Genomic DNA, 26,889 nt, shown 5'->3' with positions numbered 1-26,889 from the left:
GGTGATCTTAATTGGTGTATATCAACCATATCAACCTATAAAATATCAGTCAGCAGTCTGATATTAAAATTATGTGCAGGCCCAAGAAGTTCAGGGATTGCTTCTTTCAATAAATGCTCTGTTTGCGAGGGGAGCGGATGCTGAAAATGAAGAAGATTACGTTTAGCTCAAAGGCAGAAGAGGAGAACTTGGCAGGGAAAGCTTTTAAATTAATTGAGACTAGCTAAGAAGCCAGAGTGAGGAGAAGGGAGCAATATGACTGTAATAGTTCTAGTTTACTTCACAGCAGCCTATTATAATTATACCACCTGGTGATATGATTTTGCAAAGAGAGTTTGTGTCCCAGAGGCGCACACTGTCATCTTACTTGAGCTCAAATAATAGCCTTCTTGATTTTAGATCAAGGGCTCTTATTCCAAATTTCTGCAGCAGTGAATTTTGCAAGCATTTCAAAAAGCACAGTGAGATTAAAATAGAGGTTTAACAGTTGTGGACACACCACCTCAAGCTGTGAATCTGTCATGGCTTGACACTAAGAGATATATGAAGGGCCAAACTTAAAACAGCTTATAAGGAAAATTTATAAGATGCTGTTAGGTGGTTATTGAGCAAAGTGGCTCACGAATTCAAAACTGAATTCATGCTTCTTAGTATGAAATTATGTTTCAGGCATTTATAATTGAAGATTTGATGTCCCTTTCCATAATAATAGCTGTTTTAACCTATACAACTTAATCAGATTCTAATTGCTTTCGGTCTAAATTTCTCCTGAGGCTGAGATGAGTCTGTTTAGCCTAGAGAAGAGCAAACTGAGAGGGGATCTTACCAATGTGTACAAGTACCTTTACAGAAGGGCATCAAGAGGAAGGAGTCAGGCTGTTTTCAGTGGTGGCCAGTGACAGGAGAAGAACCAAAGCCACAAACTGAAGCAGTTTATTTACACCTGACTTTGAGGAATAACTTGACTGTCAAGGTGACAGAGCACTGAAACAGATTGCCTGGAGATTGTGGAGTCTCCTTCTCTGGAGAAATTCAAAATCCACTTGGATATGGTCCTGTGCAAATGTTCTAGGTGACCCTGTTTGTTCAGGGGTTAGACTAGTTGACCTGCAAAGGTCCCTTCCAACCTCACCCATTCTGCAATTCTGTGATTCTGTAATTTATGCCACAGATACAGGCATAAAAGGTTCTAAGATGCTCTCCTATATAGCAGATACTGTTTACTCTAGCAATCCGGAGTAGGTTCAAGTGTTCAAGCATTTCAGAGGGAGCTATGGAATAGAAATATATATAATAATAATAGAAATGTATAACGCAGCTTCACTCTCCATCTTATTTGGTGTCATGTGCCTCCAAGTACAAAACAAAGTTTTCATTTCTGTGTGGCTGAACATCTAAGGGAGTAATCCACATTTGTCTTTTCCCTCTCAGCTTTCTTAAGGCTCCAGGGAATTCACTTAAAATAATTTGCTTCCTAACTTTCTGTACTCCATCTGCTCATTAACAGAGATACTGATATATACCTATAGTTGCAGTGCCAGTAGAGAAAGTGCTGCACTACAACACCATCCAAGCTTGTTCAGCATGTAGCAAAGGGGTTGTTTCCAATGTGCCTTCTACTGCTGCTCTTAGCCGAAATAACTGAGACATAATTAAACTATAGGGCAAAGCTTTCCCTCTCCCTGCTGCCTTGCAGTTCTGCCTGCTCAGTGAGGCAGTAAAAATAATGTTAGAAATGAATGAAAACAATGCATTTTCTGAAGGACAAAGGGTTTCAATAAAATACGCGACTCACCATGAGAAATGCAAAGCATGACAGTGGAGCTGATGGAAGAGTTTGATAAGCAAATGCACAACATCTTTAAATATAGAAGGGGAGGAAGCAATGGAATTAGTAGACAGGCAGAACTGGCAGCTTGGAAGGGCTGATAATTGAAGTGTGGCACATTTTATTTCCTATATTGTCTAGGGTGTTTTACTGAAATTTTTATGTAAGATTTATAAGGCTTATGAAAAGTTTAAGAGCTTCTCTCTTGGTTCTGATCCGTCATCAGATTCTGTGTGTCTGCAGCCACTGCTTTCCTGTCAATTAATTCTGCACAGTGTTTGATATTCTCCAAAGGAACAAAGTATAATTTGTTTGCATTGTTATTGCTTATTTTATATCAGATGACTGCAGCAGTGCTGACTGCTAAAATTACTCATCCTTCATTCTTCTGATTAAGAAATGCAGAAGTATGCAGCCTGTACTATGCAGAACCAAGTTATATAGTGTGCTGAAGACTCAAACCGTGTTTTTTTTTTTTTTTTTTTTTTTTTCCTATGGAATATCTGCTGTTATGTGAAAGACATGAAGATGATAGGCATGGGACAATCTGACAGAGAATTGTTTGCTCCTGCTCCCAACCTGTAGAAGTTTCACCTACCCTTCTCTAAAGCATCACTATATAATGCACAGTATATCTAAGATTTTTCTGGAAAGACTGAAGTACATATCACAATACTATCATTGTGAGAAAGTACTCTGCTGAATTCCTTTGGAAAGAGGGTCAGAATGCATCAAATTAATTTGGCTTCTATCCTTAAAATGACCCAAAAAATCTCTGGTTCTAAAGACAAAATATTTTAAAACATACACATGCACACACACACACAAAAAAAACCACCTTTCCATTAAAGGATTAGTTTTTGTATTCAGCTATTGCAACAGCTTTATGTTAGGGCTAAGCACATTTGAAAAATCTTTACAAAATGATTGAAAAATGGCTATTTGAGTGGAATGATCAAAGTAAAACCAAGCGGAATATTTTAAAAAATTGACAAGCTGGGAAATATTTATTTTTAGATGTGGCAAGAACAAGGTCCATTATGGTGGTATACAAAGAGGAGTCTTTTTGCTTCTTTAGTGTACCCTACACAAGCACCTTTGTTCACCTGTGAACAAATTAACCTTTATAAAGTAATGCCTCTTAACTCATTCTACACATCCTCTTCCCTTTATTTTTGTGTTATTATAAGACACTAAAGGCACCTGACATGGGTTGGACAAACTAGATTGCCTGTTCCTTAAGACATTTGAATATTATTACTGCTTGATTTAAAACATCCCCCACAAGGGGAAGCTATTGTCTTCATCACGTTTGCAAGTGTAACTCCTCATTAACCCAATCTATGAAAGCATTTAGGTAAGCCACCAACTTACCTACCTACTATTTGTTTTCAAACTTGACCATTTCATTTTAAAAAGAAGTCACACCTGGGAGAATTTCAGGACTAATACAGCTGGGAAGGAGGCAAGGGTAGGAGATAACCACTTCTCCAGGAAGGGCAGCAGCAGGATGATATTGGCTGATTGTGCACTTAGGAGAAATGTTTTGTAAAGATTTAACATATTGAATGTGGCTGTGTGGGTTCCTTTCCACACTTCTCTTAGGGTTTTGTTTTTCTCTGTGGTTTGTATTCCCGTTCAAATTCTTAATCTTGAAGGTATAGACTACAGCGTATCTGCATGGGTGAGTTTCTCTTGGGGTGGCACTGATATGATAGGATTACACAAACGATAAAATCTGAACACATCTTTTTCTATGGTTTGACTTCTAATGAAGCAGCAGCATTCACAAGATCCTTAGCACAGGTACATAGAGCTCATGCTCCCATTAAGCTTAAAAAATTATTTAAACAAATAAACAGAAAAGATGATCTTGCAGAACAACACCTGTCATTGGAGCATTATTATAATCCCTGCACATTTTGGGTTTAAGGACAAGAAAAGACTACGTTGAAACTTTCCATGTTATTTTGGTATTATGAATATTACACTCTTCTAATAACTCATACTAACTATGACTGTGTCAGATTATGTTTCTCATGTATTAGTAGATAAATTTATTTGGGTCTACTGCCTTTAAGCAAGATGATTTCCATATGGAAAAGTCACATAAAACAAGTCTGTTTCTTGTTATTTTTTTTGTCTGTTTTCTAATAACTGTAATCTCAACAAACATTCATGATGAAATTTGAAATACTTGAAACTGTACCTTGGAGTAGATTTGGAACTGAGTATAACTAACAAGAGGACACTTTCCTGTTATAGATTATAGTGCTTAGCATTACAGAGACTGATAAGATTTACTCCATCTTTCAGGAAATACAGGATTTTAGGTTTTAATGGGTTTTTTTTTCTGACTCTACATTCTGCATTTTTTCCAGTACAGCTTTGTTGTGCCAAGTGACAGAGCTCATATCGTTTTTCTTTTATGCAGCATAATATACATCACTGCCAGAAACATTTTGCAGCCCAACATAAATTTTCCCTTTCTTAATTTCACCCCTCTGCTCCTGTGTGCTGAACAAAATAATACGTTTCCTTTTTTGGTGCTTAAGCCCTTCAGCTATCTGTAGACTATTATCATTTCTCCCTTTTGCCATCGCTTATCCAGGCTGAACATATTTTAGTTCTTTTAATCTTTTCTTATAATTCAGGATGCCTATACCCAATAGAGTTTTTCTCTTGCCCTTTTGTAAACATCCTCCAGTCTGATGATATCTATCTAGCGATGTGGTGCCCAAGACAAAATACTGTTATCTAGGTGCCATTTGCTGGACACCTAGCTGTATGCAAAGGTCTATGATTGTCCAGCCTCAGCACATGATTATTCTCCTTTAGACATTTAAGTACTCAAATCACGTCTAACATCTCATTTGCATTCTTTAAGTCCCTCACTCCTCTTGACACTGCTGTTTTGCATGTTTCTTTCATCTATTTAATTGTATATGTATTGGGATTACAAAAAAATCCTAATTGACCACACTTCCCAAATTAATCTTTTTATGTTTTTATTTCAGTTTCTAATTTTGTTTTAGGTTCTATCTGTTACTTTTGACTTGACGGGTAGTATTTAACAATCCCAAGTTGCAAAAAACTTTGGATTTCATTTACCTGTAGTTCATTTTAAAGGTAAACTAGGTTAAACAGCTTAAGGCCACCGAAATAGTGATTATCACACTACTATATCCTTTGACTTTCTTTGCAACATTTCTCTCCCCCAAATCAGTGTTCTGACTCAGCAGGGGCCAGAGTAAGAAATATGTGGAAAACATATTTTTTGGAAAAACAACAGAATGTGAGCTGAACTCTTTTGTTAAGAGTTAAAAATGTTTTTATAAAGCATATCTATCAACTGTTATTTGTCCATCTCAAACCAAAGATATCAAGGAGATTTTTTTTTTCAGGAAAACTCTCTTCTTCATAAAACCTCAATAACAAGAAGCCATTATCCTTCAAATGCTTAATTACCACCTATCCTGAGCTACTCATGTTCTCAATGACTTTTGTTTTTCTCTTATAGATACTTCTTCTGACCAACATGTAAAAAATCTAAAAATTAAAAGATCACAAGTTCATTTCTTTAGAAGTTAGTCACTTAGCTGTATTTGAAGATCTTGGCTTATGATCTCTTATTTTGTAAGACATAAAATTTAGCCTTTGGTTGCAGGAGAGAAATTACCAGAATTGCTTTGCCTTACTCCTTTGCGAATCAGTATTGTTAACTGTTGTTGCTGCCATTCCTACCCCTGCTATTCCCCGCACCATGAGACACCACGGGAAAAAAAAAAGAAAAAAACTGTGTGTCCTGTAGTTTGAGTAATAAGATGCTTTCTAAACTGAGGTTGGCAAATCATTCAGAGAGTACACAGAAAATTTGGGTTGAGTTGTTTTTTTAGATTCTGAACTAATGAAATAAAATGTTACCATCTGAGTCCATCTGAACTGCAGTTTCGGTATAAGAATGAAGACCAGACCAGAATATTCCCACTGATAAAAGGCACAGATGATGTAGCACTGCATCAAACATAAAAATAATGGAATGGACCTCTCATTTTCTCTTTTTTTCTTCTATTTCCTTTTTCTTTTCCTTTTCCTTTTCAAGATGCTTCCAGTTGAGTATGTTTTAACCCTTTATATCATTTTCCATTTGCTTGCTCACACTGTGGATATGCTCATAGCAGTAGCAAGTTTGGCCAAAGTGCCTGTAACGTGGTCTGTGGGGGCATGATTGATCCTTTTCCCTTCCTTGTTTGCTGTTACAGTCAGTGATAAAGGATGCTGAGTGACCCTTTTCTTCCCTCTTTCCTTCCACTGCATGGTCTGGGCAAAGTTCCTCTCTGTATGCTTGCTGGCACTACACCATACCTACCTTCTCTATTTTGGTAGTCCTTTTGTTCCATCTTTCTCTGTTTACCTCTGTCACATTTGGCCTTAATCTCTGTCCAGTCTACTCTTGAAAGAATCTTATCTGTCCCCTACAATGTAGATTCTTACATTGTAAATTTCATGACTTGGTTTGCATATTTATAATATTTACCTGAAAGCTTTAGGAACTGCATTTCTGGGACGTACTCGATTTCAGATGGTCCCTCTTCATGAGTTCCCACATGTATCTAGCAGGCAGTGGTATGCCTAGAGGAATCGCAAGACTCTTCCTGCTTTCATTCTTATTTTCTAGGAGGTATGAGTGTTACAAATAAGGTATTGCGTTTCTTATCTCTGCTCTTTTAATTATTTTCTCAGATCTTCCAGTCCAAAGCAATATCAAAGCAGACTCTGTCTGAGTCCTGGATGCTGCCTTTTGGTACTGATGAGGGTAGCTGCTGGCTACATGAGAGCACAAATGAGGGTAAATACACTACAGTACCTCTGTGCTGAGAGCACACAAGAGAACACTAAGAGTTTGATACCACCCGCCTTTCTTGGTACTACGACACAGCACCTAGCAAACCTTCTGGTGCCTCTTGATTCTTTGTTACTTCTACATTCTCTGCATTTGTCACTTCTTTCCTGAGAGCGACTTCATCACTGGAATGATTCCAGCAACCACAGTCTCCCCTTAAAGTCTCTTATGCTGCTCAAAAGCAGAAAACAAGGTATTTAAGCAGGTATACTGAGGTCCAACATGGGGAACACAAATACACACTCTTATTTTAGGCATCAGTTTAAAGAAAAAAAAAAAAGACTATGGTAATTTTTTACAAGTTTTTACATGTTACAGCTTGTTATACAATACCACTGTTGCATTAGGCCAACACTGCACAACAGAACAGCAAAGAGATTAGACATGGACAACCACTGAAAAGAGCAAGGTAGGAAGGTGGGATGCTTGCAGCTGTTCTCATAAGTATATTTTTAGGCAATACAATACTTCCTTACCTCTTCCATTCTCTAAGCTAATATATAGATGCTCAGGATGAGAGGAGCTTGAACTGACTGCCAATGTACTACCCCTATTTTTTTCATGGGTATCACACATGGAGAGAGGATGAAGGGGGAAGATAGGCATTACTTTTAAGATAATGCTAAGGTAAAACTGTCCTATTAACAATACTGGCATAATAGTATCCCTAGTGTGCAAGTAGATGAAGACCAAATTTTGAAGAACTGTGTAGCCCAATAATGCATTTTTCTTATATTGTCCAGTTCCCCTGATATCATTTCCACTGATACCAGGAGGATTTCTGCCTTTATTTTCAGCAAAAATAACTGCTATAATTGCAATGTGTATGTTTGACTTAGCTCCTGCAAATGCTTATGTTTAGGAGTAGTCTTACAGGGCTTGTGCATGAAACCAACCACCTACATGAACGCCCACAGAATATGAGATTCTGATTCTACGAGTAATTGTGCTTGAACTGAACTTTAAACACAATATTGTATAATACTGGTATAAATTATCTCCTCTCAAAATGAATATACATACTTTGTAGTTTTAAAACCTCCTGGTGAAGGAACATGAGTCTACTTCAGGCATCATTAAACCAAAATGGGAAAACTCCTATTGCTTGCACTACCATTTGAATTAAATCAAATTCTGTCTTCATTGACTTATATTGCAGTGCACAGAGTACTTAGACAAAGCTAATCTTCCACAGAGGGAAGATAAACAAAGTTCCTTTCTCATGTTTTGTTCCTGTTTATGTGTGTATGGATGCATATTAAGTTTTGGAAGAATTTTTTATTTATTAAACAGGAAATGCCTGAAGGAGTAATTTCATTATTCCTGAATTTTTTATCTTGGAATATTAACATTTTTAACAAATGCCATATATATTTTTAAGATTTTTCTGTCAACCAGATTTTGAACAATGAGAATGTTCAAAGCGAAATTATAAATGTAGTGAAATTATAAACGTAGGTAGCTAATGTCACCATATCCATGATAATATGCCCGCTCAGCTATGTAAAATGATATATTCTGCCTTTACCATATCATTTATGAAGCTTCTCAAATAAAGCATTCTACTAGTTAGGATGACTGGCAATTAATAAGCCAAACTATTTCATCTACCTATAAGATTTGCTTATGATTTTCTTTAAACGAAATTACTCAAAAGCATGGCACCTCACTGGTGATTTTTAGTTATTGATGTTAGCTTGGATTATTAGCATTCTTTAGTCTAAATCCAAGATATTTTCTTCAGGGTTATGCTGCGTACACTTTCAATCATTGTATTCTTTACAGTGAAATTGTATCTAATGATATATTGTTTAACATGACATTGCCTGCCTCTACTTTTTGTAAGTTACACTAATGAAAGACAGAAATACTCTCTTTTTGTGTCACTGGTTTGCATGCAGAGGTGTCATACGCGTGGTTTTCTGGTCTTTATGATCTTTTAAAAATACCTGTTGTCGGCTGTTTTGTTCTTATTGCTTACTACTCACAAATAGCTTTCTCAGTTTCATCCTTTTTGGTTTTTAAGAAACATCATCTAGGTATGCAGGGACTGACAATGAAAAGGAAATGAGTAGTTAGCGGCGCTGCATCGTAAAAATTATTGTTCTGTTATAACTGCAAATGGTAGCATCAAATGTGAAAACAGATGTTCAAATTCATTAGCATTTAAGGGAAATGCTTTTGGAATAATTATCAGATTCCTTGTAAGCAGCCATATTATTAAGCAGATATATCTATTAGATCTTTGATAGAGAAAACAGCAAAAAAAATGCATATTTCAAGTTTTGATTATGTTCTGTTAGTAATTTTTTAAGAAAGAATCAGAATGTGAATTAAAAAAATTAAATTACCTTACTCTTCCCAGGTCTAGTAAAAGTGAGAGCTGTTTCTTTTCCCAAAAGCCAAAGATCCCTTTATTGTCCATATATTTGTGGGGAGAATGACCAGACTCATCTCTTCTCGGTGCTCCTCTGTCCTTCCCTACGTGAAGTTCCTTCACTCTAGAAACAGAAAGCTGTGCTAAGAGTCCATACATTTCCCATAGGGCAACTCTACAAGCCCAACTCTCCAGCTTATTTGCAGCTATGAATGAATTCAAAGAGACCAGATCTGATCCACTATAAGCACTGTCTGACTGGTCCATTATAAGCACTGTCTTACACATCTCTTCTCTTTTTTTCCCTCCAAACCTGTCTAGTGTTTTCCAAAGGGACTGATGTAAGCAATCAGGGTCACAGAAGCCATGTATCAACTTCTTCAGAGCTCAAGGATTTAAAATAAGCTAAACACCAAGAAGTACTAAATCTTTTATCCCCTTTTCCCTTGAGCATTCCAGATCTTCAAAAAATAAATGAGCAAATTGCTGTTTATTGTCTTCTCAAAGATGACAATATCTGAGGAGATAAAAAATAAAAAAAAAAAAAAAAAAAAAATCCATAGCTGGCTAGACTGCTGTTGTGATAAAAGTATAATCGTTGCACATTTGCATCTATTTTGTTTAATATTTTTTCACGTGCAGGTACTTCATAGATTGGAAGAATGATGGGAACAGCTACTTTACAATAGATGCTACTGAAGGAACCATTGCTACCAATGAATTACTGGACAGAGAAAGCACAGCACAATACAATTTCTCTATAATTGCAAGTAAAGTTAGTAAGTATGGCACAAATTAATACGCGGTGGGCTTTTTTTCTGAGTTTAGTGTTTAGACAGAAAAAAGCTGTGAAAAGTGCACAAATTATAAAGAAATGTTTAAGACTGCACAATAAATAGTATTTTGGAACGATTCACTGTAAGGCAAAGTGTGATATTCCAGAAGATATGTATAGTAAGGTTTAACTAGTAGTTCTCTTGTGGGCACAGTTCCTTCAGAAACTGAAAGGTGTTTGACAGTGTGAAGGGCAAGAAATCAGAAGGTGAAATAACAGGAAAGTTTCAATGGAAACACCAAATTCACCCACCAAACCATATGTGAAATATATATAATTTGCCTATTTGACTGGTGCTAATATTTATTATGTAAGAACTGTCCTTCCAACAGTAATCCCTTCAGTTCTTATTCCATTTTATCCTTACAACAGTGGAGAGAGAGACTTTCTGTGCTACTGTATCGAAACCCTTCTTTATTTGTTTCTAATTTTGTAATTCACTTACTTTACAACTAGATTAGTCAAAGAAGAGTTCTATTTGCTTTTTGAGGATTGAAAAATGCAAACATTCCTTTCTCAGACGAAAAATTAAAATTAATTCAAGAGAACATGTTAATAATTTAAGAAAGAAATGAATCAACCTTTGTGCTTTCTCTATCCTTTTGAGTTTCCTCCTACCCAAGACTCTTTTTTCCTAACCACTTGTTTTCTTCTCCTTCTCTATAACAAGTTGCAGTTGTCTTGTTTGCTTCCTTCACACTTGTATTTTTGCCTTCTCCTACAAAGCCTTTTCCCTGATGAGAACTCCCTTCTCTGCTGTGTTACATAGCTGTAGCTTTCTACATTGCCAGCCTTCTGTGTAGCATCCATCCTTCATGATACTGTCAAACAGAAATCCTCCTAGGCTTATACTGCCTTTTGAATGAAGTTCTTTTGGTCATCAAGCATTTGTGCAAAGGTTACAGAAGTCTGTTGATATCCACTGGTGGTAGAGGAGAAGCCCTGCTGTACTCCCCATTTGTTATGGATGGTTTGTGTGTCTGGGAATGTAAGATTATAATGTAGAGAATTTATTTTCCTCAATGTATTGCATTGAGTGCTCGATAAGTAATACATTCTGCTAACAAGGAGATTTTCGAAGCAGAAAGTATATATTATTTAAAATAAGAAAGAAATTCTCAGTTGTAGCTATCTCAGAAGTAAACACAGGATAACTCCCAAGAGATTGAAAATATAATGAGGAGAAAGACAAATGAGAACGTGACTTTTAGATTTAGCTTGGAGTACAGTAAGAGAGGAAATGAAACGATCATCTCAAGTGATTGAGTATACGGGGTTACATATGCATATATGAGAAAGTCCAGGAGAAGTGTAATTGGTTTCCAGAGAAACAGAAAGGCAGTTCTGTTTCAGAACTGTTACAGTTACAGTGTGGAGATTTCATACTGGCCTTTGTTTCAGTAAAGCAAAACTATGTAGATTTATTGGTGAGTAATGAACATTTGAGATTTGTAAAATTTTCTGTGGTAAGGCAAAGGTTTTACTAAACTCTGTGTGAATATGTTCATTATTCCCAAGAGTAATTAAAGCCAGCTAAGACTCTATAGATTTACCTGTTTTGAGATATTAGTGATTTATATCTGTATACCTCAAAACTTTAATACTTCAAGCATTAACCGTGGCACTGAAAACAACTGCCATACCTGCACTGTACCTGTAATTGGCAGTGCTTTGGAGAATTTGAGATATATTAACTGTCCAAACTTCATATATAGTTGCCTGACTCAGAGCTAGTACAGAAATAAATCTTGGGTTTGAGAAATGACACACTGCACACAGCCAAAGAGGAGAGGCCATCTGAAGGAAAGGAAAACAAAACAAAACACACACACATTGAAAATGTTTTGTCTTTAAATGAAAATTACCATCTCTTTGGTGCTGATATGTGAATGCTAGAATTGCAATGTCATTTTAGAGTAACAGTCCCTTAAACATTTATTTTAGTGTGCTTCCTTGACATATTCATGATTACCCAAGAGGAGTGGCCCTACAATGCAAACAGTTGTGTAACCTTGCTGTGACAAGGAAAATATTCTTATCTAAGGATTTTCAGAGACTGAACTTATCTCTTTCAGAGAAACAAACTCAAAGCTAGTAACAGGCATATTAAATTCAGTAACTTAAAACTATATTGCTAAAATACTTATTTTACTTTCTCAAGTCATTATTTGAAAAGCACTATTTTAGACAGCTAAAGGCCATTTTGAAAATAATCTTTCTTTTTTTTTTTTTTTCCAAAAAAGGAGGATTACATCAGCTTTATCTATAATAAGAAATTATAATGACATTGCCATTATTAACCTGTCTATGGAAAATGACGGCATGGTCATGAATAAGTTTGGGTAGACCAGCTGCCTTCTGCCTTAGCCCTAAGGCTTTCTAGTCATTGTTCCCTGCAGTTCATATGTTGCTTCATAAGAAAACCCTGCACAAATCAAAGGTGACACTTATGTTACAATTCTTCTCAAAGCAAATATTTCTGTCTTGTAGTGTTACGATTTCTAAGCAATCAAACTGCCTTCCAAACAATGGCACAAGTACCATGCAGTTTAGGTAGCTGAGTATAACAGCAGGGAGTAGATAAATATAAATGTAGCATTTAGACTTTCAGACTATTTAGACATGTTTATTGGTCTGACTTTTATTAACACCAAAGCCCCAGACGTTATCATTTCTCAAGGGAAAACATTTGTAGAATGAAGTAGAAAGGAATTGCCTTATGCTTATTGAAGTAAAATTTGTTAGTATCACACATTGGAGGAAAAAAAAAACAGTTTGAAAACCCAGATGTTTGGAAATAGCTGTTTTAAAAACTTTTATGTCCAGCATCCGCATTCTGCATTTATTTGATAGACATACTAAGATAAGTATTCCCCGAACTCCAGACCATGCACCTTCATCCCTATGTGCACCAGAGATTATATGATGCAGCCTGGGAACTTAAATAGAGGTAGAACTTGGAGCATTAGCAAAGACTTAACTGAGAAATATGCTTGCTGTAGGCCTGCCTCTGTCAATTTGTGGTAGGCCTGGTTATGCAGGAATAAAAGAATATATGATATATATAGACAGTAGTAACTGGTTGCACTGTAGAGAGCTGGGCTATGAGATGTTGTTCTATCACTGCTATGTAATGACCAAATCTGATTCTAAACCATAATTACATGCTTTTTACTTCTAATCCTGAAGGAGTGAATAAATCTAATTTAAACATAAACTGGGAATTAACCTCTAAACTGCAGCCAGCTCTTGAAAACATCTCAGGATTTAGCTGGTGTGCAGTGATAGACATCCTCCTACTGCCATGCCTAACACAGCAGCACACCACAACTTGGTTGTTTAAAAAAAAAAAAAAATAGAAAAACTCAAGGTAGAGCAGGTGGTGGATGACTGTGCTACTTAGACCGGTGGGAGATGGGTGACTGCGCAGATAGCAGGCAGGTAACATCATAAAAACACAGGCGTCAGAAAGGTTCCTTACACCTCCATTGAAGTAGCAGGATAGTAAATAAGAAGTCAGTTGTCACACAGGTTTTCCAGACTCTGAAATTAACTCTTAGAGTTAGTTTCTTCTCGGAGTAAATCAACTGCCTAGTAGCCTACATAGTTGGTCAATCTAGTTATCTTTGACCTTAGTGACTCTGTCCATTACTAGTAAATTAAATATGCTTAGGGTCTGTCTCAAGCATTGAGGCTGTCTGGCATTGAAAGGCCTATTTCTGTACTCTTACATTCTCTTGCCTTCAAGAGAGGGTGGTCACAAGTAAATCATTTCTTTGGTACAAACTAAAGCTAATACCAATGGGGTAATGTAATAAATAACTGGTATATACTGATATAAATAATCACATTCCAGTGCTCAAAAAGTTCCCAACTGATACTTAATTACCTAGTACAGAAATAGCTTTTGAGCCTTAAACAGTAGAAACTACATAAAATACATAAGCTCTTATTTCTGCTTTCCTCTCCTCAAGGGACTAATTAAGAATAAAATTAAACATCAAGAAATAATCCTTCTACCTCCTTTAGTTCTAGGCCCAAATTTTATGAATGCTGAAGAAACTTGAGCTGAAAGCTCAAGATGGAGATTATTTTCTCCTGCATAACTTATGTGGCATTTATGAATCACCAGTTCTCTGTATTAGGTGTAACTAGCTGTCCACATCTGCTTTCTCATGTGTCTTGAACTTCACACACTTCCATAGGTTATCTAGAATGCTTTATATATATATTTCTGTTACTGTAGTATCCATGACTAAAGTGATGTTAATGGTTGCCATTATCTAACATACAGGGAATTTGAGGAAAAGAGAAGCTAAGTTATTTGCTTTTATCACACAGAAAAAATTGAAAACTGAAACCTAGGTCTTAATTCCTAGGCTAATGATTTAACTACTTGTCTTCTATTTTGTGTAATCTGGATTTAAAAAGCATGAACAGATGTTTTCAGTGACACACTCATTGATACCAGTATGCACATCACTGCAGAGCTGGTAAGGCTCAGATAGACTTGACTTACAGAAAAATGACAAACAAAACAGAGAAAATACAGGTCAAATTTGCAAAGTGGTATCTGACATGTAATTTTTCACCCTTGTTCACATCAGATGTCACAAGTCTTTGTAACTGTGTATGGATTCAAAGCAATACACAATATTGATACGGTCTTCCTTGTGGATATGAATAATAATATTGGCATTACTATGGACTAAACTAATTTTCCTTCTATGGAAAGGAAATTGATCACATAATAAATTGGAACCCAGAAGATGTTCCATTTTACACTGTGGTAATTCTGTTTACTTTAATGTTTATTTTTTCCTGACCATTTATTCAAGGTAAAATTTTACCTTGTGAAAACAGTTAACAGAAAAAAAATTTGATCTCTTTCTTTCAAGGAATCACGGGAAGTAAAGCTGGTCATCCATGAAAAATAAGTGTTAAAGTTATACCCATAAGCTTTTAGTGAATCTAGTGTTCATCCTGAACATTCAGTGTTGTGCCTTAAAATGAATACATAAAGAATCAAGGAAAAAACAAGTTAATATGTGTGTCAGTTGCCGTTCTCTTTCCAAAGAGCACTGCTAGCAGGTTAGTTGCAAGTTAGACTCTGTTTCTGACAGTAATTGTGAGAATTTCACCTACTATTGGTTCATCTGACCTCTCTATTCAGAAATAGGGTACTGTCCTGTCTTGTAGTCACCAGAATAACCTCATAGTATTTTCTTCCTTCCCGTTAGTCCAAAGCCAGCTATTTAAGAAAGTTATCTAGACTTCTTTTCACCTAAAGAAACGTTGCCAGAATTACTATTATGCCAAGTGCTGGCCTTGTTCATACTATGTCTCTTGAAAAAAAAAAAAAAAAAAAAAAAGTATTTTTCTGTTCTTAGGAAAAAAATAAATTTTGCAAAATTTCTACCCTACTATCATGAAATTCTGTGCATACTGAGTTGTAATACACTTTTGGCCTGGAAAGCAACCTTTCTCCCCTGCCATGTCTGTTAAAACAGTACAAGAGTTTATTCAAATTTCAAAGTAAGTAGCTAATGCAAAGAATTAAGTATGTGTAAAAGGTTTAATCTATGTCTGAAGCCACAAGAAAGCTCTTAATTATTACCAAATTCTATCATGTGTGCTTGCCACATTTCATAGGGGAGAATTCTTGAACAACTAATGGCAACTGAATTTCATCTGCCACTCTCTTAAACTGAAAGAGATAAATTATCCTCTTGACTAATCATCTAAACTGTTTCATGTACTTACTACCATGTAAAATGGCATACTGCAAGAGTTCTCTGCTTTGTCTCCTTTTTGCCAGCCAGGTAATCTTGTTTATAAAATGCTTCTAGTGAGTAAAATGTCAGCTTAGTAAATGATGGAGAGTATCTAGAATGGAAATAAGGATAGTGTATAGTATTTTTTAACATTTCTTTTCACATAAATATTTGCTGCTCACCCAGTTAAATGAGTATTTGCTATAACATAGCCTGATGGTCTAATAATGAGTAGAATGCCAGCATATATTTTTCACTGCTAAATTGCCACTGACTCACCCTATATTTTAGCAATGCTTGAACCATTCCTTCTCTGTTACTTTCCTTATTACAAAATGGGTATGCTCCACCTACCTCCTTAATTATCTTCTTGAAATAGTAAATAGGCAATAAGTAATAAATATTGATTTTCTGTGTTCCATAGTGGAACACAGAAATCCATTTCAATCACTGGCATTGCCTTCCATATACTCCATTAAAAGTGATCTGAGAAAAGTTTGCACCTATAATTATAAGTGCATCTGCAGCTTCTACAAATTATGATCTGTTAAACACAATCATGTTGATTGATCCCTTATTCCAGTAATGGAACAAGTCTGGTATGAAATGATAAGTTTGCCTCTGGTTTCCTCCTTTGTACAAATCAGAAATAAACTGAAGTCAAGGGCTTTTAGAAGTCACAGTGCCAGGATCAAAAGATTTTATGACAGGTTATGGGCACTGTTGATGACAACAAACATAAATAGTATTGTTTAATGATTTTCTCCTAAAAATCATTTATAGGTAACCCACTATTAACCAGCAAAGTCAACGTTATAATAAATGTCCTGGATGTCAATGAGTTTCCTCCTGAAATTTCCGTACCCTATGAGACCTCTGTATGTGAAAACGCCAAACCGGGACAGGTATTTCAAATCTGTAATGTTTGCTATTTTGCTTTTTATTTTCTTATTATTTACAGAAATAGACATTTCTTGGTTTGAAAAAATGATACTATGTATAGAATACTTTTAAAAAAATGCCTGTATGCCTGTGTTTGTTAGAAATACCTTTAGGAATTCTGGTTGTTGACCTTTATAGTCTGTTTATTTTTATTCTCCCGGAATATATGGGCCAGAGCCACCTTATTATGTGCAGGGAATAGCCTTAATAAGAGAATCCTTGCTTTGTAGAGCTTTAAATTCAAGGAAAAAACCCGCAGTCAAGTGAGTAAATAGAGTAGAATGCACTTAACTTGCATCTCCACATCCTATCCTGAACAAAAACTCCAAAACAAGCAAAAAACACATCAGCTAAAATCTTGTTTTTATAAGCATATACCTAACATGAGAAGTCTCTTCTGGACACAGAATATCATCTTACATCATGATAGAGACTACTGTCAATAGAGAGCTCACAGCATCACAGCGTCACAGAACTATTGAGGTTGGATGGGACCTCTAGAGATCATCTAGACAAACCCCCTGCTCCAACAGGGACACCTACAGCATGTGGCATGGGGTGGCATCTGGGCAGGTATGGAAGATCTCTAGAGAAGGAGACTCCACAGCCTCCCTGGGCAGCCTGTGCCAGGGCTCTGTCACCCTCACAGTGAAGAAGTTCTTCCTCACATGGAGATGGAACTTCCTGTTACCCAGTAGTTTCCTACTAGCTAGTAATTACCAGTTTGTTAATAGTAGATAAGGGAGTCTTTTATTACAGGAGATGCTAAGGTAGCTACTGAAGTATCAACAATTATAAATATTTAGACCTTCATTACATAGAAAGTTTTCTCCCTTTTTAAAATTCAGTGGAAATCCCTACCATAAAATGCTTTGTGTACTGTGTTTACCTGAAATACAGTAGATATGACTTGGATTCAGAAGTTCTTGTTCCACTATTTTTCATGGCTAGATGGTTCAATTCTCTTCATTTTGGACTGTAACACTAGGGTGTACTTTTGTGAAGTATTGCAGCATGTAATAGCAGCAGCAGCAGCAGCAGCAGTAGTAGTAGTAGTAGTATCGAATAAACAGAGCTGTCTTTAAATAATCTGTCAGTCTTGCAAACAGTCTCAAGCATTAGATACAAAAGACAAATATTGAATATTTCTGCAGCGAAGTATATGGCATTTTTTTTCTAATCTCCTTCAGATATGTCAGAGTGAGACCTTGTGGGTTATCACTCCTGGAGACTGTAGCACTCAAGACTCACTGCTTCTGCTTCCCAGTACATTACAGGAAGGAGAATAATCCATCAGGATGATCACTGTTATTGTTTCTTTTTAGGTTCACTTTTCACTTCTACAAAATTGTTCTTTTAGAAGAATGAACTGATTTCAAATTTAATTTTAATCTGATTTCAGGTAATACAGACTATCACTGCAGTGGACAAAGATTTGTCACCAGCTGGACAAAGGTTTTCCTTCAGACTGTCACCTGAGGCATCCAACAAACCCAATTTCACAGTGCATGACTACAGAAGTAAGTTGTTTTCCCATATCTTTCTTTCAGAACAGCAGACTGGAGTTATCATGACAATTATGATCACTTCATATTACAATTGTGCCGACCAATGAAAAGCTTATGTGAAATATTTTTCAAACACAAAGATTTCATTTTTTTTTAAGATTTTATGGTATTGTCAGAATCTATCCAAACAGAAAATCAGTAGTGCATTTTCGTTATCTTCTGCTCCATCTGTTTGGTTCCTCTCAAAGGAGAAAGAGAAGTAGTTTGATTACATTGTACTAGGTATGAAAGTGATATTTATCATTATAATTGGCAGAATATTTATAGAAATAATGGGAAATTGAAGCTGGATGATCTCAAAATTAGATATAAAATTTTTAATATACTGTGGATGCTTAATCATAGAGACAAAAGGCAAACTGAAGATGGAAGTCGATTCAATGCGAACTGTGAAATATTCTTAGTATCAAAATCAAATAGAAAAGAATAATTTATTTTCAAAACCAAATATCACTGAATTTAAGACGTCCTGCAATATTTGAATTTTCCTTGCTACTCATTTGCTACTGCTTGCTAATCTTGACTGAGTCAATAAAAAAAAGGGTGGGGAAATAAGTACCAGGAAGAAATGGAAAAACATAACTTCTGGGAGCTCTGAACACATTCATGACTAATTAGTGGGAAATATACTGACTGCAAATTAATTGGTTCATTTCTATACTTTGTATGGATGAGAAAGTTTTTGTATTACATTCAGATGCCTTTTAGTTTTAAAAGGAAATTAATTCAGTAATAGATGCAGTCCTAAATACACTTGCAATCAAAGTCTTTTGAACCATGATCTTAGATTATAACAAGATCTTAATGAGAAAGGAAAAACTAAAAATCCTTCCTAATCTAGTGCCTGTAATGCATTTATTTTTAGTTATGTCCTCTTTGAAATGTTAGCTGTTGAGATTAGCAAGATTTATTCACGAGAAATAGAAGATTATTAGATGTTCTGGAAAAAGCAGATTTCTTTGCTATCCTGCTCAGAATACAGCAGTTTCTGTAATGATAAAACAAAGTAATTACAGAGACTATGTAATCCACTAAGTTTCAAAGATGGAATAATTTCCTGCTATTTAAGGTGATATAAGAAACACATACTGAGGCATTTAGGGACACGGTTTAGTGGGCATGGTGGTAATGGGTTTACGGTTGGACCTGATGATATTGAAGGTCTTTTCCAACCATAGTGATTCTGTGATTCTGTGAAACAGAATATGAACAGAAGTACACCATAGTAAAGAAATCTGTCATGACTATGCCCTATTTTACAGACAATACAGCTGGGATCGAAACCAGGAGACAGGGTTACAGCAGAAGGCAACAAGAGCTGCATCTTCTTCCAGTGGTGATAGAAGACAGTAGTTACCCTGTGCAGAGCAGCACAAACACGATGACTATCCGGGTGTGCAGATGTGATGCTGACGGCAGCATCCTGTCGTGCAACGTGGAAGCAATCTTCTTACCAGTAGGGCTGAGCACAGGAGCGCTCATCGCCATCCTGCTGTGCATTGTGATACTGCTAGGTTAGTGCTCGTGGCATCGTGTTTAGCACAAAACTCTAACTCACTTCTGGCTTAGCTCATGTTGTCATTAGTTTCCTTTTTGGCTTACAAATTTTTACTTAAAATACTTGGCTGTTTGTGGGAAATTTTATGCTGCATCTTCCTAGAAAAATGCCCCAATAATGAATAACTGTAACTAATAACGAATGTGAATTTAGTGACTTTATATATTTCTTATTGCATAGAGTGAACTAGCTTCCAGTCGAGTCTGAAACACATTATTTCTTTTTGTGAAACAATTTTGGTTATATAACATTTCTGAAGAATTGATATCCATATACTTAAAATTACTAAGATGGACAGGTCCTGCTGACAGCGGCAGCAGCAAAAGGCTTAGCGAGGGAATTTATTTAATTCTTAATAGCAACTTGAGAGCGATTAAGAAAAAAGAACAATGAAATGAGAGAGGAGAATATAGTTGTAGTGCATGCAGACTTTGACTGGATAGACTGTTGTAAAACTTAAGAAGAGCATTTTCATTTCAGGCAAGCATGAATTTCATAATGTGACATTGTTATCTGGATATACATTATATTTAAATCTTCTCTTAATTTCAGCATACCAAGGTTAATCAATACTCATGAACCTATAATGTATAATATTATACATTATACATTAAATAATAATCTCATGTACATTATATATGAACTCATAAACATACTGATAAACATATTATCATCATATTCTCATATTATATGAACTGATAAACAATACAGCTATTTTGTAGTTTACATAGTTTACACACTGTGGTGTGTGTAATGCCAGCTGAGACTTACCTTGTCTTGATAATATTAGACTTGTTAGACCTCAGATCTGTCTGGGCAGGCAAAAAGAGCTGTGGGCTATGAAAGATCTTGTATGAATACCTCTTTGTGATTGATTAAATACAGTAATTTCCCACCAGAATAAATTACTGTAGGCTCTCAGATTCATAAGGAACTTCTGAGTAGCAGAATTAAAACTCAGAATTTCTGTGTAAAAGGTATATATTGTAAAAAAAAGTTGTTTCAAATCAAAATGGAACTACAAATATACATACTTCTCATGGAGCTCAAATTAATAATAAATACAGCCATTAAGCTTTTCTAAAATAAAAAGTAACACGAATTGTTGTCACATCTACCACAATTCCCCAGAGCTACCTTTTCACTTTTAGGGGGTATCTGAGTAAAAGAAGCTCACAGTGAATCTCGCTGCCTAATTCCGTTATGAAGCAACGCATCTTAGCTCATTGTCACAAGAACAGATAGAAACACACTCATCTAGGCCTCTGACTTAAGACAAGATTTTCAGGATATCTAAGCTCTCTGTTGCAGAGCAAAGTGCCTAGAATCCTCAAACACATGGCTGTAGCAAAGTTACCACCCTTGTGTGCAGTAACTGGACTGGACTATGTGAACTAAGCAGCAGAGAGCCTGGCACTCTTACTCCAATCATCATTATTCTGGCAGAGTTCCTGGGGAAACAGAAATATTAGAAGCCTGAATTTTCCTGAAATATGCTGGGTGATTTGCACGGCTTTAGAAAAACTGTTTCTCTTTCCCTAATACAAATAACAAATTATACTTTATTTCAATAAACAGCAATAATTCAAACAAAAATAATTATGTGAAAGAATTCCTTATCAGCTCTGCTGCTGATTGATGCATACATCATACTAAAGGAGAAATTTTCATTTCTTGCTAAACTGAACTGAATTAGTCAGACTGAGTTCGTAAGAGAGTGTTGGTCCTTTAATAATTCTGTTCATTCTAATCAACCTGGTAAAATTACCTAGAAAAACTAACTTATATTTAATGAGATCTCCAGTGCTATGTGTAACCCAAAAGAATGATATTTATTTTATATGCAATTTCTTCTGCTTACTATTGCATTGATAATCTTGCTGTGGACTTAGTATGATACAGAATCTTTAAAGCTTGAAGCTATTCCTACAAAAAGATAGACTCAACATATAACAACTATCAGAAGTTATTCTAAAATACACAAGCCAGACCATAAATTTATAATCACTGGAAAACTTTATTCATTATTGGGTTACCTATCCACAGCACCCAGAATATTACTATTTCTACCAAGTCAGAGAATTTAATGTATCAAAACGCAACTTCATTGGTTTTGCAGAAAGATGTTGCCTTCCGTGAAAGATAGCTTCAAACCTGGGAAACCTTTTCAGTTGTCATTCCAAATAAAACTGTCTTTAATAGTTTGTATTAGACATAATAATACAATTCCAAAACATCTGAGTTTGGAAGTGATCTCTGGAGTTTGTCTAGTCCAAACGTCCACAGTAAAAGCAGGTTGCCCAAGACATCGCGTAGTCAAGTTTTGAGTTATCACCAGTTTTGAGTTATCACAAGTTTTGAGACACCCTCTGGGCAACCTGATCTAGTGCATTGTGTCACCCTTGAAGTAAAAGTGTTTTTATGTATGAATGGAATTCCCTATGTTTTGATTTATGCTCATTGCCTTGAAAGAGTATCACCCTAACAAGTGATACTCTTGTAAAAGAGTATACACACTAACAAGCTCTTAATCATTTTATTAACCCTTTGTTAAACTCATGCCATTATGTCCATATCTCTCCTGTACTGGGGAACCCAGCACTGGACACACCACTCCAGATATGGCCTCATGAAAGCTGAGCAGAAATAAAAGATCACTTTCCTTGACCTGCTAACAATGATTTTCCTAATGCAGCACAGAATTGTTGATGCATTAGCAATTCTGTTGGTTCAGAAGGATTGCTCAGGTCTTCTGCAAAGCTGATCTCCAGCCACTTGACACCTAGCCTGAGCTGCTGTATGGGGTTATTCTTCCCCTCAAAGATGTGGCATTTCACTTTTTTGAACTTCATGAGGTTCCTATTAGCCCTTTTCTCCAGCCTGCCATTGTCTGTGTGAATGACAACACAACCACCAGGTGTAGCAGTCATTTCTTGGAGGTTTCTATCACCCGGAAACTTCCTGAGGGTACACTTTGTCCTCTCATCAGATGAATGAATGAGTGTTAAATGAAGCTGTTGAACAGTATTGGCCCCATTATCAAAGTGGTAGTAGTACCCCTAGAGGATACCACTATTGATTTTTCTCCAGTGGACTCCATGCTGCTGATTACAACCCTTTGAGTTTTGGCAGTTTCATCATTTTTTTTCAATTTACCTCAGTGTCCACTTGTCTAGTGAGCAGTTCCTCAATTTGTCAGTGAGGATGTTATTAGATTCAGTGCCAAAAGTCTTGCTAAATTCAAGATAAATAGCAGCCACTGTTCTCCCCTCATCCATCAAGCCAGCTACTTCACTGGGTTCCAAGGCTATTGGATTGGTTAAGAATGAATTTGAATTTATATATCCATGTTGACTACCTACTATACCATTTGTGTCCTTCATATGTCTGGAAATGGTTTCCAAGATTAGCTGCACCCTCACCTTCCTGGGGGTCAAGGTAAGGCTGACAAGCCTGAAGTTACCCATATCTTTTCTCTTGCCATTCTTCAAGATAAGAGGGATGACATTTGTTCTCCAGTCCTCAAGCACCTCTCCTGACTGCCATGACTTTTCAAAGATCATCACAACTGTCCTTGCAAAGACATCAGCCACCTCCGTCAGCACCCATGAGTGCATTACCTCTGAACACACAGACTTGTGCATTTCCTTTATTATTATTATTATTATTATTATTATTATTATTTTTGTAATGCTCCTGATCCTTGCTCACTAAAGAAGATCCTTGCTCACTTCTTTCTGGGAAGACTTTCCCACTGGTCCCCTGGACTTGGGATTCCTGAAGGCTAGTCTTACTGGTAAAGACGTGAGCAAAGAAAGCATTTGGTACCTCTGCCTTCTCAGTGCCCTTTGTCATCCAGGTCCACTGCCCCATTCAGCAGTGGACCCATTTTTTTCCCTATTCTTCCTTTTTCTGATGATATACCTGTGTTCCTCTCTGTCTCTGCTTTAACTTCTTGTATGTTTCCCTTTTATATTTGAATTTAGTCCAGATTTCCTTGTTCATCCATACAGTTCGCCTGGTGCTTCTGCTTAATTTTCTGTTCATCGGGATGGGCCATTCTTGAACTTGAAAGATGTTCTCCTTGAAAATCAATCAGCACTTCTGGACCCCTCTTCTCTGCAGGATAGTCTTCCACATGACTCTTCCAAGCAGATTCTGAAAGGGCTAAAATCTGCTCTAGAAAAAAAACCTGTAGGCAGGATTGTTTTTTTCTCTGAGAGACAATTTCAGTTTCTAAATTATATTTTTCTCCTCAGAACTGTTTTGTGGGAATTAGGTTTGTTTTTTTCTCTGCTCTGCTACAAGAAAGTCTTTAAAAAAATCACACCTCTCAGTCTGAACTAAAAACCTGAAGTTCTGTCCAACATGTTTTCTCATAAAGTAAGCTAGTAGGAAGATTTTCTTTTTTACTTCTTTTACTTCTTTCAATAGCCCAACCAGCAGTAAGGCAAGTTAGACTCATACATCAAATAGCACATATCTTTTCATTGGCTAGAGTGCTGTTACTAAAAAAAAAAAATCTTCTAAAGAAAAAAAAAAGCCTTTGATTGTTTTCAACTTTCAAAGGAGGATATAATAATATGTCATGAGTAACAAATTATTTCTGTGCATGTCTTAACTTAACTTTTCTCTCATTGCAGTCATTGTGGTACTGTATGTAGCACTCCGAAGACAGAAGAAAAAGGATACCCTGATGACCTCTAAAGAAGATATCAGAGATAATGTTATCCATTATGATGATGAGGGAGGTGGAGAAGAGGACACCCAGGCTTTCGACATAGGTGCCCTGAGGAATCCTAAAGTGATTGAAGATAACAAAATACGCAGAGACATAAAACCAGATACCTTGCACTTTCCACGGCAGAGACAACCAGCAGAAGATAATACAGACATAAGAGATTTCATTAATCAAAGGCTGCACGAAAATGATGTGGATCCCACTGCACCCCCTTATGACTCCTTGGCAACATATGCATATGAAGGAAATGGATCTGTTGCAGAATCTCTCAGCTCTATAGATTCGCTTACTACAGAGGCAGACGAGGATTATGACTATCTGAGTGACTGGGGACCTCGCTTTAAGATTTTGGCAGACATGTTTGGAGAAGAAGAAAGTTACAACCCTGACAAAGTCACTTAAGAAAAAAGACAAAGATGAAATAAAAAAAAACAAACAAGTAAACCAACAACAAATTAAAAAGATAAACCTAAGCTTTATATTGGGACAAGATTCATTTGATTATAAAAGACAGCAATGTTTCCAACAATGTACTACATTTATCATACTGTCGGTTTCATCTGCAAAGGAAAGATAAATCCTGTAATATACACAGGTTTTTGTTGTTGTTGCTTTTGTTACTTTGGAATTACACTGAGACAAGCTCAGGCCAACTAGGTACAGTTTACTGACATGACTTAGAAAGAAGATAGCTTTCTGGCATCACAGTGGAAGAGTGGTAGCTTTTTCGTAATTCCACTAAAGTGCCTATTGAAACTTTTATCATTTAAGTGGTAAAGAGTCTGCTGTGATGGTGTAACAAGACTGAATGGCGAATAGGACATAAAAGACAAGAAGCAATAGCAACATGCTGACTTCTAATCATTTTAGAACAAAAATGAAGATAACTTCCTGGAGTATGTCTAATGATGACAACTAAGGCAGGGGGAGGTGTGTGCTCTGTGGTTTGGGGTTATTTTTTTCTTAAACGTAAAACCAGTATGTCAAGATAACATATTTCTTCTTTCAAATTTCACTGAAAATTTAAACTGCTATTGCTCACTTTGAAGATGTAAAGACCAAATTAAAAAAGGAAAAGATCTAAGCATACGTCAATGAATATTTAAAATGTTCATCAAAACATTGCATCTTTTTCAGAATAATAAAAAGACAAAAGCAGCTATTTCTTTACATGAAGGAAATTTTGTTTGGCTCCCTCTCTTCATTTAAAATGAGACTATTATTAGAACATAAAATGGAGAGGGTTTTTTAAGGGTATTATTGTATTTTTAGCACAAATTCATTTTGTTCCCTGTAAGTATCACTAAAATAATGTAAAGAACACTTCATCACTTTTCTTTGCAATCATATTGTTACTCTGTAGTTACTCTAGACATACATATTGTAGAGATAGTTATGTCAGTCTGTATGACTGATCATTTGCTACAGTGCAGCATATCATTGTACTTTGGTGCCAGACCCACATCAAACATTTCAAAGAGCATTCTGAGGATGGAAACTATGTCAATTTGTTTTGCCAAAAACATTCACAGAGGCAAAATAAAAATATGGAACAGTATATTTGTCCACACTTCCTGTACCTATCCATCCATAAATGTAGAATTGCAAGGCACAGATAGGCACAGGGTATTATGCCAAGGGAGACTTGCAAAACTATTTTATTTCTGATGATTTAAAGTATTTCATAAAATGATGGTTTACGGCCCATGACATGTATATATCTGTATACTGTCCTTTTGAAATGGCTGCATTGCTATACAACCTGCTTGAGCTGTACTTACATTTAATGGTACAGGCAAGGTCAGCCTGAGTCTTTCATGAATCAGAAGTCTTTTATTCACCTCAGGTCTACAGCTTATCTTTTGTAACACTGAAAAATTAGTAACTACCAGGCATAATTAACAGCCCTAATAATTAACATATGCCATGTTTCCTGTACTGATTTATGAACATATAAAAATATTTCAAAGTATAATGACACTCCTAAAAAGCTTTTAGAAAGGTATAAGATTTGGTCTGTTCAGTACGGTTGGGTAAAGATATATAGTATAACACTGATGGAATAAATGCCTCTGTGCTCCAGCAGAGCACAGAAGAATAATCACAGCAAATGCTAAAAAGAAGAGGTCTTTTTTGTCTGTTTGTTTGTTTGTTTGTTCTTTTATCGGAAAAGGAACCCTGTGTGCCCTGAATAATGAACCAAAACCTCTCTTCTCAGAGCACTGGGAAGCAGGAATTGGTAGGATCAGTTAGCATGCCAGCATAGCAATTTTGGTGTGAAGGGGGATATTTTATTTTCATATAGTGTGGTGACATGGCAAATACAAATTTTTACTGCAAAGTGGGCCTAAGAAGAAGGCTTT

General features: G+C 36.1%; 1 protein-coding gene across 1 annotated transcript in view; it reads left to right on the top strand.

The window, feature by feature from the left end:
• The window catches only part of CDH12 (cadherin 12), a 62,279-nt gene extending 37,339 nt beyond the window's left edge, over nt 1–24,940 (top strand). The window contains exons 5-9 of the mRNA XM_026039202.1: nt 9,751–9,887; nt 16,501–16,622; nt 18,062–18,179; nt 19,490–19,741; nt 24,429–24,940. Coding sequence (XP_025894987.1) covers nt 9,751–9,887; nt 16,501–16,622; nt 18,062–18,179; nt 19,490–19,741; nt 24,429–24,928 — 1,129 coding nt within the window. The 3' untranslated portion in view covers nt 24,929–24,940. The remainder of the gene's footprint in view (nt 1–9,750; nt 9,888–16,500; nt 16,623–18,061; nt 18,180–19,489; nt 19,742–24,428) is intronic.
• Nucleotides 24,941–26,889: the final 1,949 nt, after the last annotated feature.

This window comes from Nothoprocta perdicaria, unplaced genomic scaffold, assembly GCF_003342845.1.
Source record: "Nothoprocta perdicaria isolate Ctin4 unplaced genomic scaffold, notPer1 scaffold_222, whole genome shotgun sequence".
Taxonomy (NCBI): Eukaryota; Metazoa; Chordata; class Aves; order Tinamiformes; family Tinamidae; genus Nothoprocta; species Nothoprocta perdicaria.
Note: the sequence above shows the minus strand (reverse complement) of the source record. Positions and strands in the feature narration are given on the sequence as shown.